Here is a 15,888-nt window from a genome sequence, read left to right on the forward strand (position 1 = left end):
GGCATGAGAGAGAGAGAGAGAGAGAGAGAGAGAGAGAGAGAGAGAGAGAGAGAGAGAGAGAGAGAGAGAGAGAGAGAGAGAGAGAATTTTCAGTCTTTACTACACAATATGCATAAAGACACATCAAAAGAGCCCGGCTTTCAGTACTTCAGTAATTTGATTATATTAGTTGATGGACTTCAACCAATGATGATATAATTATATTTGAATTCGGTAAAGTTTGAATCTTTATGATGCCTTTTATAGTATGAGTTAAAGTCAATAGTGTAGTCATCCATTCGACAGGCAATTTGCCAATTCTTGAGCAGAGTATGCGTCACATTTCCTCCTTAATGTGACTTCCACGGTCGGGCACTGAAAGCTAATGTTATTATATTTCTAGTATATGCAGGTCTTAGAAAACAAAAGCATCGTTGATGTTTCTTTAACGACATACACTTTACTAACGTTGCATAATATAATGTACATAATGGTTTAAAAGGGCCCTGCAGAATTTTACAAAACGAACTTCCGTGTAGACACAATGCGTGTATAACAAAAACCCAAACAAAATAAACTCAACTAAGGTAGAGAACGCTGGACCTCGGAATGGATTCTTGTCATCCTTATTATGGCAGAGGCTTGGTTATCAAAGTGCTTAGAATTCAAACTGTACATGTACTCTATGACTCGAAACTTGTAACAACTGGTCTTGTTTACAATTGATTTGCATTTCAAAAGATTTAAAAAAAAAGTAAATTCGTTTAAAAAAAATACCTAGAAAAATTACTTACAGATGTCAGTATGAACATTAAATACAAAAAATGTTTTGCACCCTTTTTTACCGATAAACGAGACACATCGTTATTTTGATACGCTTTGTGTTGGTTGCCTCAAATTACAATATAATGACTCCTAGTTTATATGTAATGAAAAAAAACCGACAACATAATATTGCGATGAAGATCATTTATTAAAGAAATTAAGCTGCAATGGATTTAAATTGATGCATAGAGTAATCAAGAAGACACATCGAAAAATGTCCATAACATGAAAAGAGGGACTTGAAATATCGCAGCCTTTCAATATTTTGTGATGATATCATAGTTTGAACATATTGTTTAACTATTTATATTTGACATGCATATTCAACTAATATAACATCGTGTCCTTTAAAATTTGTTCAAAAGTGAGACATCTGATTGTGAAAAGTATTTAATATTTGTCTTATCTATTTGGTTTGTTTCGAATTTGTTGAATGGCTAATATGTATGAACAATAAATAAAATGTGTGCTTCAAAATTCATTAAAGCTTTCAAATCTTGGTCGAGAATAACTTATCGTGTACAGATATTAACAACCGGACTACCAATCGATCTATTTAAACATATTTTATCAATTTATTTTCGATCGGGATCGGAATCAACATATCTGCATTCTCATTTGATGAAAGGATTGAAAATTCAATATATTTGAATGACTAGTAGCTCAATCACTTGTTGTAATAACTTCGGATATTTATGTTTTTTGTTCTCAAATCAATTAAAATAAATATGTTATTGAGTAAATGAAATGCGTGGATCCAACTTATTTTCGGGGTGGGAGAGGGATCACGGTCCGAAAGACATTTATGTTTGCCGGGTGAGATGAGGGTATTTTAAACATATTTCCAAGGGGGTGGGGACTTGGACCTGCTTTAATGAAAAGTTACTAAAACCTTATAAATTAACTTTCAACAAACAGACAATAACATCCGACATCAACTCGTTAATTGTATGTAGGAAATGGCGCATTTTTACATTTATACACATAAAGGGGAACACACAGATTATACATGAATCAATACACAAGTCAAAAACAAGATGTTCAATCCTAGCTAAATAAAAACGTATTCGGCAATCACCACAAACATGGTTATTAATTTCATAGCTGAGTGGAACCTGTCCGAGATGTTGATATAGTTGAAACTTCGCATACTCCAGGAGATTCCTTTGTCGAACACAAAGTTGGCAGACGCCCACTTTTGCGAACCCGTTGAACTAGCTTTGAGATTTTTATAAGATTTTCGACATATATCCAAGGGTCTACAATGGCGTTGCTTATGGTCATACGCACTGCTAAGAGTTCTTCAGGTCCATTCTTTGGGTCACTTGAGCTGGCGTTTATTAGCATTCGGACCTTTGAAAATAAAAACAAAACAAGACAAGTTATATATCATATCAAAATGTGTATTTATGGACATGTGTCTATTGTCGAACAATTTTATACCTGAAAGTTTGTTGAATGTTTTATGCAATTAACTGGTCAACAACCATTTTGTCTGTACCTTAATGAAGTTGACACCCACCTCCTCGTTAACAGATGACTTAATGTTTTCCTCAGTGCACTATGCAAATTTCATTTAGCATGTGTTAATTTTTATAGGCCTAGTAAATTGTTACACCAAAATAAATAATTTCTATACATCAGAGTGATGTTAAAAAATACTTATAATTCTATTAATAAACAAAAAACTGAACTAGTCGATAACAAGGACACCGCTTAGCGGCGCATCCCCTCGCGACATGACTTGTTATCGGGAGAAATGCATTATTTAGGAAAATACTTGTAAATTTATCAGATCCAAAGACAAATTACAATATCATTTATTAAAACCACTTTGAATTCATAATATCTATTTTATCCCAATCCCCAAGCTTTGTGGTGTATAAATTGGGGAAGGGGGCGTGGAGTTACATTTACGTGGTTATAAAATTTTTTCTATTCTTAGCAGAAACTCAACACATATGCTTTAAAGTATAATAATTTTGATTCATTTGGTGACATTTATTTTTATATTAGCATACATAAATACATAAATGATCCGTATACATTATGAAACGTATGTAGTCTGCTCTGATGGACAATTCTAGTTGCCTGTCATATGTCAACCCATAGTAGTAGATATGCAGCTATTATTAACTATAGCACATAATTTTGGCGTGGTAAATGTGCGATATCTGTCAAAGTCTCCTCTGAATTTTGAACAAGTTCTATTATTAGATTTCTATAATTAGAAATATAATTACATGTATGCAGGTGCGTTGAGTAATGTACATATAAGTGTGTTGTTCTTTATCAAGGAAACAAAACCTATAATGTACATCTGAAATCCTTTAAGTTCAAGATGAAGCAATTTTAAAGCGGAACTTGCTTCATCAATGTGCAAATCTATAGATCAAGGAAATTTCAGCACTTGTATAAAGTTTTAGAACGAGAGCCTTAGGAAACAAATAAAAACAGTACTGAAAAATCAAGCAAAAACTAAAACTAAAGAACTATCCTTTAATTATAGCAAAGTAGCGTAATTGATTGTTGTTCATTAAGCTTCAATGATATACTTCTTAAATGAAGCAGCGAATTACTTCTTAAGTATGTTCTTCGAAATTTAAGTATTGCAAGTCTTATAACCCGTACCACGAGAAAACTAGAGACAGTTAATGATAGACTCTGCATATCGGCTATACAAAATAAGTATAAAAATCTTTTAATAATTTGAAAGCTACTTGTTACAGCCCTGGAAACTATATGAAAATACTTTGAATATGTTTTGTTAAATCTATCTGTTATGAAAAAGAATATATTGAACTAAAAGTTATTATAACATCTACCTTAAAATTTATCTTACTCATTCTAGACATACATTGTAGCACTCATTATTTAGAACGTATAATAATCAGGACGAATCTTTTAAAGTTTATATCTTATTAAAGACTTAATCGCGTAAACTATCAATTACCTATACATACCATTAACGGAACCCAGCATATTGAGAAGAGCGTCACTATGGAGAAAAGGAAAACAATGATGAAAATCTCGTTTCTCTTTCTCTTTATGTCCGATGCTGAACGCTTTGGTTTTCTTTTTACGGCATAGACAACTGCTATGTTAAAAACGACAGTGGTTGATAGAACAAGTAATCCAGTGATGGAATATATGTACGTGTTTATTCGCTCCAGTGTTCCTTTGTTTGCAAAGTCTAGAAAACACCAAGAGCCCGGATAAAAGTTTTTCACAGAGCCAACACCTACTAAATTAAGAGATGATATACAAGCTACGAAAATCCAAATGATAACCAGAATTATATTCGTTCTTTTGACTTGAGACTTTCTGTAAAATATCGGAAAAGTGACTGCCAGGAATCGGTCAAACGACATAGCACTGACGATAAAAGCAGATGACAGAAAAGAGAAAGAAAACCAAAACGAGACAAATCCACAAAGTTCTTTTGGGAAGTCGTATGTGAATCCAGAAATGTATCGAACCATTACTGCAGGATATACCAGAGCTATTCCACAGAAGTCGGTGATGGCTAGAGCTCCAACTAGTCTATAAAACGGCTTCCATTTGTGTCGACCGGACGACCGATAGAGGAGAATCATGGCGATCAAGTTTCCAGACACACCAAACAAATACTGAAGGCTAGGAGGGACAATGCTTTCAGACACCACTGTTTCATCAGTAGAGTTGGAATTATTAAAAGTGTTTGTAACCCCAATTTCTAATTCACTGTCCATGTTGAAAAATCTTAAATTCCGGAATAGTACCACCTTTGTATATAATAAACAGTTCAATACAACAATACGAGAGATACTGAATAAATTCCAAATGGGAAGTAAGTTTTATAAACATAGATATATTTTAGTTACAACATCCCGATTTTGTCCCTGAAATTCGTTAATAATAGGGGTTTTGCGGTATTCAGCACCCATTACATTTGAACATCACTACTGTAAACTTAAGGAAGCTCTGGTGTCATACTTGATAAAAAAAACAGATGTAGTTACTTGTTTGGTAGTAAATCTATTATTTGTAAAAGTTCTACAATAAAATGATGAATAAATACAATGTCTATCAGATTATATTACTAGATTAAAATTAATATTTAAACTACAATGGATATTCCTTAACACACTTTTCTCTAATTTTTTTATGTTTAGAATATCGTTTTCTTCCAATATTTGAAGGTGGCACGGGGCAGGTTTTTTTTTTATACAATTCATTGTAGCCAGGGGATGCGTTTCTTTGGAACTCTGTTACTAGAATTCCCTCAGTTCCCATTCAGCACAAATACCTTTAATTCACTTTTTAACAGAGCCAACACCTACTAAATTATGAGATGATATCCAGGCTGAAAATATCCAAATACCAACCAGAATTATATTTGTCCTTTTGACTGGAGACTTCCTGTATGATATGATACTGGAAAAAAAAACTGCCAGGAATCGGTCAAACGACATAGCACTGACGATTAAAGCAGAAGACAAGAAAGAGAAGGAGAACAAAAACGAAATAAAACCGCATAGTTCTTTAGGAAAATCAAACGTAAATTTTGAAATGTATCGCGCCATTACTGCGGGATATACCAGAGCTATCCCAGAGATGTCGGTTATGGCTAAACCTCCAAATAGTCTATAAAAAGGCTTCCATTTGTGTTGACCAGACGACCGACAGAGGATAATCATAGCGCTCAAGTTTCCAGACACACCAAAAAAATACTGAAGACTTGGAGGGACAATGCTTTCAGACACTACTGGCTCAACATGCAGTAGAGTTGGAATTGTTAAAATTATTTGTAATTTTGATATACTCAATATCCATGGCAGATATACGTCAATACCATTTCACGAGAAATTCGTTATAGATATAACACTGAAAAAATGGGAAGTAATTAAAATAGGACAAATAAAAACGTTAACAGTAAATTTATCATTAGTTGTAACATCATTGGCTGCATGCCAAACATGTTTGATCTATGTTTCTTTAAGTGTATCTCATCCGAGTTTCTGTAATTGTTTTAATTGTTTCTCATTATCAACACGTCAATTCAAATCATTTTACTTCCTTAAGTGGTACAACTTTAGGAGAGAAATATAAAAATGGGGTTCGTATTTTTTTTTTTTTGGGGGGGGGGGGGGTAAATACATTGTAAAACAATTTAATAAAGATAGCTTTTTATTCAAAAGCGAAGCAAATAACATGACTAAATATTGACGCAAATTATTAAAATGCACTCAAAACTACCGCAAAATTGGCATGTGAAATGTTGTCAATTAAGGTAAAAACTGTCACTTTCGTGAATGGCATTCAATGTTATAAAACACAGCAGAGGGTATGCAGGAAAAACAAAGATATGTTTAAGCGATGGACGTGAATTAAATACATTGTTAGTCCATCTTAATTATGGCCACTCATCATTAGACGCCTTTTTGGACACATAATTTGAAAGACTTTCAAAGGGTATTGGTTGCAACATTTGTGTACATCAATGGAGTAAATCCGTAGTTGGTTCAAACAGTGCATTTAGCCCGGGACAACGCTGCTCAGAACCATATTTCAGCCTTGTTCAGGTAAAATAACGATTTATAGCAAAGCGTGAAATTAAATTAATGTAAAATTAATTGGGAATAGTACAGTATGTTTTAAATTTTCAGACTATTCGAAAGTGGTAGAAATACAAACTATGGTTTAAAATGTTGAAACGAGCCAATATCAGTTCCTGAACTCCAAACCATGGATGGCTCAAGAAAGAGCGGCGGAATTTTCAAAGACAGGAAATGTCATAATTTGATAGAGATGACAGCCCGAGATTTTAACAACCCTTGGAATTTCTTCTCTTTGATGATGCTCAGAGATGATAAAGTAAACGAGTGGTTCAGAATGCATTGCAATGTTAATATTAAAAAGCTTATCTTAGTACACAAATTAAATGAAACTTTGAACAAACAGGACATGTTAAAAGCATTGAAATTTAAAGTAAGAAACAATGTCATGACTGTATGATAACTTTAAAAGTACAGAAAATATGAGTTTTAAGAATTAATACAGTACACTTTTTTCATAGTAACACACAAGTATACTTTCAAGAAGACATACATTTACACGAAGGAGGTGGAAGTGCATAGGAGCATAGAAACGTATCAAGAACCATTTCAAGAGGATGTCTGGAACCGAGAACCACCAGTTTAAGGGACACCTGGTAGAGATTATGTGCAGGTCAGTTGTCATATCGGACATGTATGTCATTCCTTGACCTCGTAAAGTCTGTGTATCCCTTAGACAAGCCTACGACATACCAGGGCTGGATATTAAACCAGGTAAGTTATAATGGAAAAAAATCAATATAAACCAAATGGTGAAATAAAATTGAAGTATTTGTAAAATAAAAATAGCATAATTAATTTAACGTTTAGTTTCAAACATCTAAGAAACTCTGATTCAGAGTCCCAATCAGATATAGACAGCCTGAGAGATGGAGGTTTTTCGAACTGTCTAAGCGATGGAGGCACCTCAAATTGTTGCATAGTTATTTCGGACGACTTTGAATTTCCAAGAAACATAACAGCTAATGACACCACTGCGCATTCGAGAGAAGCAGCACCTTGGCAGTGTGTACTGATTGTTAATGGACTGGGGTACGGACAAGACATTGATAAACTCTACCCCTACATAAGGTCTACCACATTTTAAGAATTTACATGAAAGCATTGTTTACAATACCATAGTTAGAAATCGAATCATAATGAAAAAAGAAATGTTTCGCAAAATGTGTGTGTGTGTGTGTGTGTGTGTGTGTGTATATATATATATATATATATATATATATATATATATATATATATATATATATATATATATATACCTTCTTCACCAGCAGACTCTTCCAATCGAACACCAATTCGTCCTTCAAGAGAGAATCGAAGTACCTATCAAATATACATAAGTTTAGGATAAATATGTCATCAAAGAGTGGGAGGACTTCCGAATTTGAAGGTTGAATAAATTTTTTACTTACATACTTTTAATGTCCATGTCAGGTTTTTGAAATAAACACGATGCTCCCTCAGACAAAAAGAAAGGAAACTTTGTAAATCATCCGATAAAGGTAGTAAATCAGTGAATGCTTTATTTATACTACATTTTTTACGGAATAAATGAAGTACATGTACATGTATCAACATTTATTATGAAAATATGTACATTATTTAATACGTATATGTATAAATACCTATATATTTACATTCCTCTACTTAAGGGTGTACGCAAAGGTGGAAAAAGGATGGTGTGTGCCACCCTGCGTCATTTGTAGAAAAGAACCCAGTTCTTGCTCCCAGAAAGAGGGATACATCATCGATATCTAATCCATACTCAATAGCTGCATTATCGTAGTCTGACCAGGACGATTTTCAGTTTTGGTAGATTGGTTACTGAATGGCTGCATTTGACAATGCGTGTTTATTTTCCGTTTCTTCATTGTTAGTAAATACAGGGTGATCCTTAAATTCTGATTCTATTTTAAAACTTCATAAAATTCTTACCCGATGAGATAAACTGTTAAATAAGGTATCATTCTAATCTCCAGTGGCTAAAATGTTATTTCATTTTTACTTTACTGAAAAAATCTACTTGTGTTGGGTTTTTCATAGTGTCCAATCTTTACCAAATGGCTAGAAAATCGAGCTGCTCTACTTTGAGACTCGTTAACCTGTTTTCCGTTTTATGATGAATTGATTTTTGCAGACATTAAAACTTTTTAGAGTACCGGTAGTGGGGTGGTTAAGAATTAAAGATGGTAGAAAAATAGAGTTCACCATACAGGCTTATATAGTAAAAAAAGAACTATGGACAACTCAGAAAATCAAGATCTCTGTTTTGTCCAGATTCTCTAACTGATCATCTGAAGAAAAAAAACTGAACATGTTAGCAAGAAGTGTATTCAATAATATCCAAAATAACATTATTTTGAATAATAGTAGATCAAAGCATGAAAAATGTACCTTTAAACATCAATATTGGTTGTGTGGTTTAAAACAAAATTGAAGAAAGTATCATTCCTGTTGCAGAACTTAGCCCAGATGGTGACTTACTGCTGCATTACTCATAACCCTGGCGTAAACCTGGGGTGGGGGTATTTCATTTGATGTTTTAAATGAATAGGTTATTAAATAAAACCTTAAAATCTCAAATATTAGAGCTGCTAAATGAAAGAAATGCATAAAGACACATCAAAAGAGCCCGGCTTTCAGTACTTCAGTACTTTGATTATATTAGTTGATGGACTTCAACCAATGATGATATAATTATATTTGAATTCGGTAAAGTTTGAATCTTTATGATGCCTTTTATAGTATGAGTTAAAGTCAATAGTGTAGTCATCCATTCGACAGGCAATTTGCCAATTCTTGAGCAGAGTATGCGTCACATTTCCTCCTTAATGTGACTTCCACGGTCGGGCACTGAAAGCTAATGTTATTATATTTCTAGTATATGCAGGTCTTAGAAAACAAAAGCATCGTTGATGTTTCTTTAACGACATACACTTTACTAACGTTGCATAATATAATGTACATAATGGTTTAAAAGGGCCCTGCAGAATTTTACAAAACGAACTTCCGTGTAGACACAATGCGTGTATAACAAAAACCCAAACAAAATAAACTCAACTAAGGTAGAGAACGCTGGACCTCGGAATGGATTCTTGTCATCCTTATTATGGCAGAGGCTTGGTTATCAAAGTGCTTAGAATTCAAACTGTACATGTACTCTATGACTCGAAACTTGTAACAACTGGTCTTGTTTACAATTGATTTGCATTTTAAAAGATTTAAAAAAAAAAAGTAAATTCGTTTAAAAAAAAATACCTAGAAAAATTACTTACAGATGTCAGTATGAACATTAAATACAAAAATTGTTTTGCACCCTTTTTTACCGATAAACGAGACACATCGTTATTTTGATACGCTTTGTGTTGGTTGCCTCAAATTACAATATAATGACTCCTAGTTTATATGTAATGAAAAAAAACAGACAACATAATATTGCGATGAAGATCATTTATTAAAGAAATTAAGCTGCAATGGATTTAAATTGATGCATAGAGTAATCAAGAAGACACATCGAAAAATGTCCATAACATGAAAAGAGGGACTTGAAATATCGCAGCCTTTCAATATTTTGTGATGATATCATAATTTGAACATATTGTTTAACTATTTATATTTGACATGCATATTCAACTAATATAACATCGTGTCCTTTAAAATTTGTTCAAAAGTGAGACATCTGATTGTGAAAAGTATTTAATATTTGTCTTATCTATTTGGTTTGTTTCGAATTTGTTGAATGGCTAATATGTATGAACAATAAATAAAATGTGTGCTTCAAAATTTATTAAAGCTTTCAAATCTTGGTCGAGAATAACTTATCGTGTACAGATATTGACAACCGGACTACCAATCGATCTATTTAAACATATTTTATCAATTTATTTTCGATCGGGATCGGAATCAACATATCTGCATTCTCATTTGATGAAAGGATTGAAAATTCAATATATTTGAATGACTAGTAGCTCAATCACTTGTTGTAATAACTTCGGATATTTATGTTTTTTGTTCTCAAATCAATTAAAATAAATATGTTATTGAGTAAATGAAATGCGTGGATCCAACTTATTTTCGGGGTGGGAGAGGGATCACGGTCCGAAAGACATTTATGTTTGCCGGGTGAGATGAGGGTATTTTAAACATATTTCCAAGGGGGTGGGGACTTGAACCTGCTTTAATGAAAAGTTACTAAAACCTTATAAATTAACTTTCAACAAACAGACAATAACATCCGACATCAACTCGTTAATTGTATGTAGGAAATGGCGCATTTTTACATTTATACACATAAAGGGGAACACACAGATTATACATGAATCAATATACAAGTCAAAAACAAGATGTTCAATCCTAGCTAAATAAAAACGTATTCGGCAATCACCACAAACATGGTTATTAATTTCATAGCTGAGTGGAACCTGTCCGAGATGTTGATATAGTTGAAACTTCGCATACTCCAGGAGATTCCTTTGTCGAACACAAAGTTGGCAGACGCCCACTTTTGCGAACCCGTTGAACTAGCTTTGAGATTTTTATAAGATTTTCTTTTCGCAAGATGATATATATCCAAGGGTCTACAATGGCGTTGCTTATGGTCATACGCACTGCTAAGAGTTCTTCAGGTCCATTCTTTGGGTCACTTGAGCTGGCGTTTATTAGCATTCGGACCTTTGAAAATAAAAACAAAACAAGACAAGTTATATATCATATCAAAATGTGTATTTATGGACATGTGTCTATTGTCGAACAATTTTATACCTGAAAGTTTGTTGAATGTTTTATGCAATTAACTGGTCAACAACCATTTTGTCTGTACCTTAATGAAGTTGACACCCACCTCCTCGTTAACAGATGACTTAATGTTTTCCTCAGTGCACTATGCAAATTTCATTTAGCATGTGTTAATTTTTATAGGCCTAGTAAATTGTTACACCAAAATAAATAATTTCTATACATCAGAGTGATGTTAAAAAATACTTATAATTCTATTAATAAACAAAAAACTGAACTAGTCGATAACAAGGACACCGCTTAGCGGCGCATCCCCTCGCGACATGACTTGTTATCGGGAGAAATGCATTATTTAGGAAAATACTTGTAAATTTATCAGATCCAAAGACAAATTACAATATTATTTATTAAAACCACTTTGAATTCATAATATCTATTTTATCCCAATCCCCAAGCTTTGTGGTGTATAAATTGGGGAAGGGGGCGTGGAGTTACATTTACGTGGTTATAAAATTTTTTCTATTCTTAGCAGAAACTCAACACATATGCTTTAAAGTATAATAATTTTGATTCATTTGGTGACATTTATTTTTATATTAGCATACATAAATACATAAATGATCCGTATACATTATGAAACGTAGCTTAAAGGACATATCACATGTTTTTCAACTTTCGGAATTTTTTTAAATAAAATCATTCTATACTCATTAAAAATGAAGTTTATTAACGTTTTCATAAAATATTCTGCCTAATTCGTGAGTTTGAAAGCGATGAAATTCAAATTTCGCGATATGCATATTTTCTCTCTCGATCTACCCGCCATGATGTGTGACGTCATATGCGACCTCGAGCGAGAAGATGCTGTTAGCCATCTTTGTAATTGGATTAGATTTAAACGACAATTACACTAATTATCACCTATCAAATTGCCCATAACGGGACATGATGGTGTTCTGTGTCTCCTATGGGTGATTTAGCCACCGAAAATGGGGATTTGGACTGTAATGTTTTTTTAAGTTTCCCTTACGAAAGTATGCGGAAATCTTGTGACAAATATGGGTCTATCTGTCGACGAGAGGATTTATAAATAAACATTCAATTCATATGTTATTAATTATATGGTACATTTTTGTAATTATAGTTTCATAAATAAATCGTATTAATTTCTCAAAAAGAAAAAAATAGAAGTTTATGCACAGGGGCCTGTGTACAAAACGCAAGTTCATTGGAGAAAATTAACGAGAGGGGACGCCATTTTGGATACCGCCTCGCTTCATTAGCTGTTTTCTTTTTCTTATTGTTAAACTATACGTTCATGTATGCATCGGTTTTGTAAACATGATTTCTTCATTCATACATGTAGCTCACCTCTGCAGAAATCATAATTTTAGTACGGTAGGTGAGATTTCTGTGAGTTTTATTTTTTGTGGGAGAAGTCATGGATCGAGTTGTCGATATTGATTGTTACGCGAGAAATAGACAAAGTTTGTTGATATACATTTATAAGTAAATGGATAAAAAAAAATACGGAGATGGGATCTTACAGAAATAAACAATAATTATGGAAAACGTTCTTGCCTGCTTTCATAATCCAGTGTAATATAGAGTTAACAACGTTAGAGAGTTGTGATCAGTTACTGCCGAAGAAACTGACAAACTTCTTGTGCACCACAGTTTTACAATGATGAACATAATGAGTCGTAAGGAACGCCAAAAAACAAGACTGTTGTAGATTTTATTAAATAAACACCTTTAACAGATTTATTTGAGCTACAATCCTTACTAAGTTGTGTTTACAATGTTTACACGTCGATCAATTTGAATGTCATTGCCGACTTCATCGTCGCTTTTTCGGCAATATCATTGTTTTTTATCCGTACTAGTGGCTCAAACATGTACGACTGAATAATAAGATTCTTTTAATTTAGTCAGCATGTAAAAAAAACGACATACATGGTGAATGAATGTCAAAATTTAAAGAAGATAATGCTAATCCTACAATTTGTTTACAATCAGCTGTTCGAAGAATATAGCGATATGTAGTCTGCTCTGATGGACAATTCTAGTTGCCTGTCATATGTCAACCCATAGTAGTAGATATGCAGCTATTATTAACTATAGCACGTAATTTTGGCGTGGTAAATGTGCGATATCTGTCAAAGTCTCCTCTGAATTTTGAACAAGTTCTATTATTAGATTTCTATAATTAGAAATATAATTACATGTATGCAGGTGCGTTGAGTAATGTACATATAAGTGTGTTGTTCTTTATCAAGGAAACAAAACCTATAATGTACATCTGAAATCCTTTAAGTTCAAGATGAAGCGATTTTAAAGCGGAACTTGCTTCATCAATGTGCAAATCTATAGATCAAGGAAATTTCAGCACTTGTATAAAGTTTTAGAACGAGAGCCTTAGGAAACAAATAAAAACAGTACTGAAAAATCAAGCAAAAACTAAAACTAAAGAACTTTAAGTATAGCAAAGTAGCGTAATTGATTGTTGTTCATTAAGCTTCAATGATATACTTCTTAAATGAAGCAGCGAATTACTTCTTAAGTATGTTCTTCGAAATTTAAGTATTGCAAGTCTTATAACCCGTACCACGAGAAAACTAGAGACAGTTAATGATAGACTCTGCATATCGGCTATACAAAATAAGTATAAAAATCTTTTAATAATTTGAAAGCTACTTGTTACAGCCCTGGAAACTATATGAAAATACTTTGAATATGTTTTGTTAAATCTATCGGTTATGAAAAAGAATATATTGAACTAAAAGTTATTATAACATCTACCTTAAAATTTATCTTACTCATTCTAGACATACATTGTAGCACTCATTATTTAGAACGTATAATAATCAGGACGAATCTTTTAAAGTTTATATCTTATTAAAGACTTAATCGTGTAAACTATCAATTACCTATACATACCATTAACGGAACCCAGCATATTGAGAAGAGCGTCACTATGGAGAAAAGGAAAACAATGATGAAAATCTCGTTTCTCTTTCTCTTTATGTCCGATGCTGAACGCTTTGGTTTTCTTTTTACGGCATAGACAACTGCTATGTTAAAAACGACAGTGGTTGATAGAACAAGTAATCCAGTGATGGAATATATGTACGTGTTTATTCGCTCCAGTGTTCCTTTGTTTGCAAAGTCTAGAAAACACCAAGAGCCCGGATAAAAGTTTTTCACAGAGCCAACACCTACTAAATTAAGAGATGATATACAAGCTACGAAAATCCAAATGATAACCAGAATTATATTCGTTCTTTTGACTTGAGACTTTCTGTAAAATATCGGAAAAGTGACTGCCAGGAATCGGTCAAACGACATAGCACTGACGATAAAAGCAGATGACAGAAAAGAGAAAGAAAACCAAAACGAGACAAATCCACAAAGTTCTTTTGGGAAGTCGTATGTGAATCCAGAAATGTATCGAACCATTACTGCAGGATATACCAGAGCTATTCCACAGAAGTCGGTGATGGCTAGAGCTCCAACTAGTCTATAAAACGGCTTCCATTTGTGTCGACCGGACGACCGATAGAGGAGAATCATGGCGATCAAGTTTCCAGACACACCAAACAAATACTGAAGGCTAGGAGGGACAATGCTTTCAAACACCACTGTTTCATCAGTAGAGTTGGAATTATTAAAAGTGTTTGTAACCCCAATTTCTAATTCACTGTCCATGTTGAAGAATCTTAAATTCCGGAATAGTACCACCTTTGTATATAATAAACAGTTCAATACAACAATACGAGAGATACTGAATAAACGCCAAATGGGAAGTAAGTTTTATAAACGTAGATCTATTTTAGTTACAACATCCCGATTTTTTCACTGAAATTTGTTAATAATAGGGTTTTCCAGTATTCAGCACCCATTGCATTTGAACATCACTACTGTGAATTTGGGAAGCTCTGGTGTCATACTTGATAACACACAGATGTAGTTACTTGTTTGGTAGTAAATCTATTAGTTATAAAAGATATTAATCGTCAGTTCTACAATAAAATGATGAATAAATACAATGTCTATCAGGTTATATTACTAGATTAAAATTCATATTTAAACTACAATGGATATTCCTATGCACACTTTTCTCTAATTTTTTATGTTTAGAATATCGTTTTCTTCCAATATTTGAAGGTGGCACGAGACAGTTTTTTTTATACAATTCATTGTAGCCAGGGGATGAGTTTCTTTGGAACTCTGTTACTAGAAATTCCCCCGTTCCCATTCAGCACAAATACCTTTAATTCACTTTTTATAAGGCGAATCACTAATATCTGAAGAAAATTACAAGTCAAAACCTGTAAAATTCTCTTCATACTGGTTTTTATGAGATTTTGGCCCTTTCATATTTTGCTAATTTTTCATGATTTTTCAGCTTTTTAGACCTTCCCCAGCTAATTCCCTCCAACGGGTTGACCTTCCTTACCGCGTGCTTGTTGCACCACCACATGTCAGAAATTTACCGGTGTATATGTCCCATCCACCTACTTTTCGTCTTATTCTACCTCCCGTCTGTAACTTCCAATTTCACTGTGTAAATTCAACACATTAGTCATAGCCGCAGGTTTCGCATTTTACTTCTGATTCTCATGTACCTAACATATTGGTCCTACATATTGCATATCAATTTCAATAAGAGACACCCATCTAACTAATGATAATCATTAAAGATCATTTCATGAATTTTAGCAACACTCATAAGCCTTCAAGTACAGAAACT

General features: G+C 33.3%; 2 protein-coding genes across 2 annotated transcripts; both read right to left on the bottom strand.

Moving 5' to 3' along the window:
* Nucleotides 1-1,041: 1,041 nt before the first annotated feature.
* Nucleotides 1,042-4,706, bottom strand: LOC128189649 (prostaglandin E2 receptor EP4 subtype-like). Its single transcript, XM_052861335.1, has 2 exons — nt 3,768-4,706; nt 1,042-2,157 (listed from the first exon to the last, which is right to left on the bottom strand). Exons 1-2 carry the CDS (start codon nt 4,533-4,535, stop codon nt 1,903-1,905), a joined length of 1,023 nt encoding a protein of 340 aa, XP_052717295.1. The 5' UTR covers nt 4,536-4,706; the 3' UTR covers nt 1,042-1,902.
* A 5,112-nt stretch (nt 4,707-9,818) lies between these two features.
* Nucleotides 9,819-14,983, bottom strand: LOC128189300 (prostaglandin E2 receptor EP4 subtype-like). Its single transcript, XM_052860852.1, has 2 exons — nt 14,076-14,983; nt 9,819-11,072 (listed from the first exon to the last, which is right to left on the bottom strand). Exons 1-2 carry the CDS (start codon nt 14,841-14,843, stop codon nt 10,806-10,808), a joined length of 1,035 nt encoding a protein of 344 aa, XP_052716812.1. The 5' UTR covers nt 14,844-14,983; the 3' UTR covers nt 9,819-10,805.
* Between the last annotated feature and the right edge of the window lie 905 nt (nt 14,984-15,888).

The sequence above is a fragment of the Crassostrea angulata genome, chromosome 6 (assembly GCF_025612915.1).
Source record: "Crassostrea angulata isolate pt1a10 chromosome 6, ASM2561291v2, whole genome shotgun sequence".
Taxonomy (NCBI): domain Eukaryota; kingdom Metazoa; phylum Mollusca; class Bivalvia; order Ostreida; family Ostreidae; genus Magallana; species Magallana angulata.

Bases quoted from the DNA above. Each gene is read 5' to 3' on its own strand.
- LOC128189649 (XM_052861335.1), bottom strand. From the start codon at position 4,535: ATGGACAGTGAATTAGAAATTGGGGTTACAAACACTTTTAATAATTCC. The intron at 2,158-3,767 runs GTATGTATAGGT...TTATTTTCAAAG, and splicing joins TATGCTGGGTTCCGTTAATG to GTCCGAATGCTAATAAACGC.
- LOC128189300 (XM_052860852.1), bottom strand. From the start codon at position 14,843: ATGGACAGTGAATTAGAAATTGGGGTTACAAACACTTTTAATAATTCC. The intron at 11,073-14,075 runs GTATGTATAGGT...TTATTTTCAAAG, and splicing joins TATGCTGGGTTCCGTTAATG to GTCCGAATGCTAATAAACGC.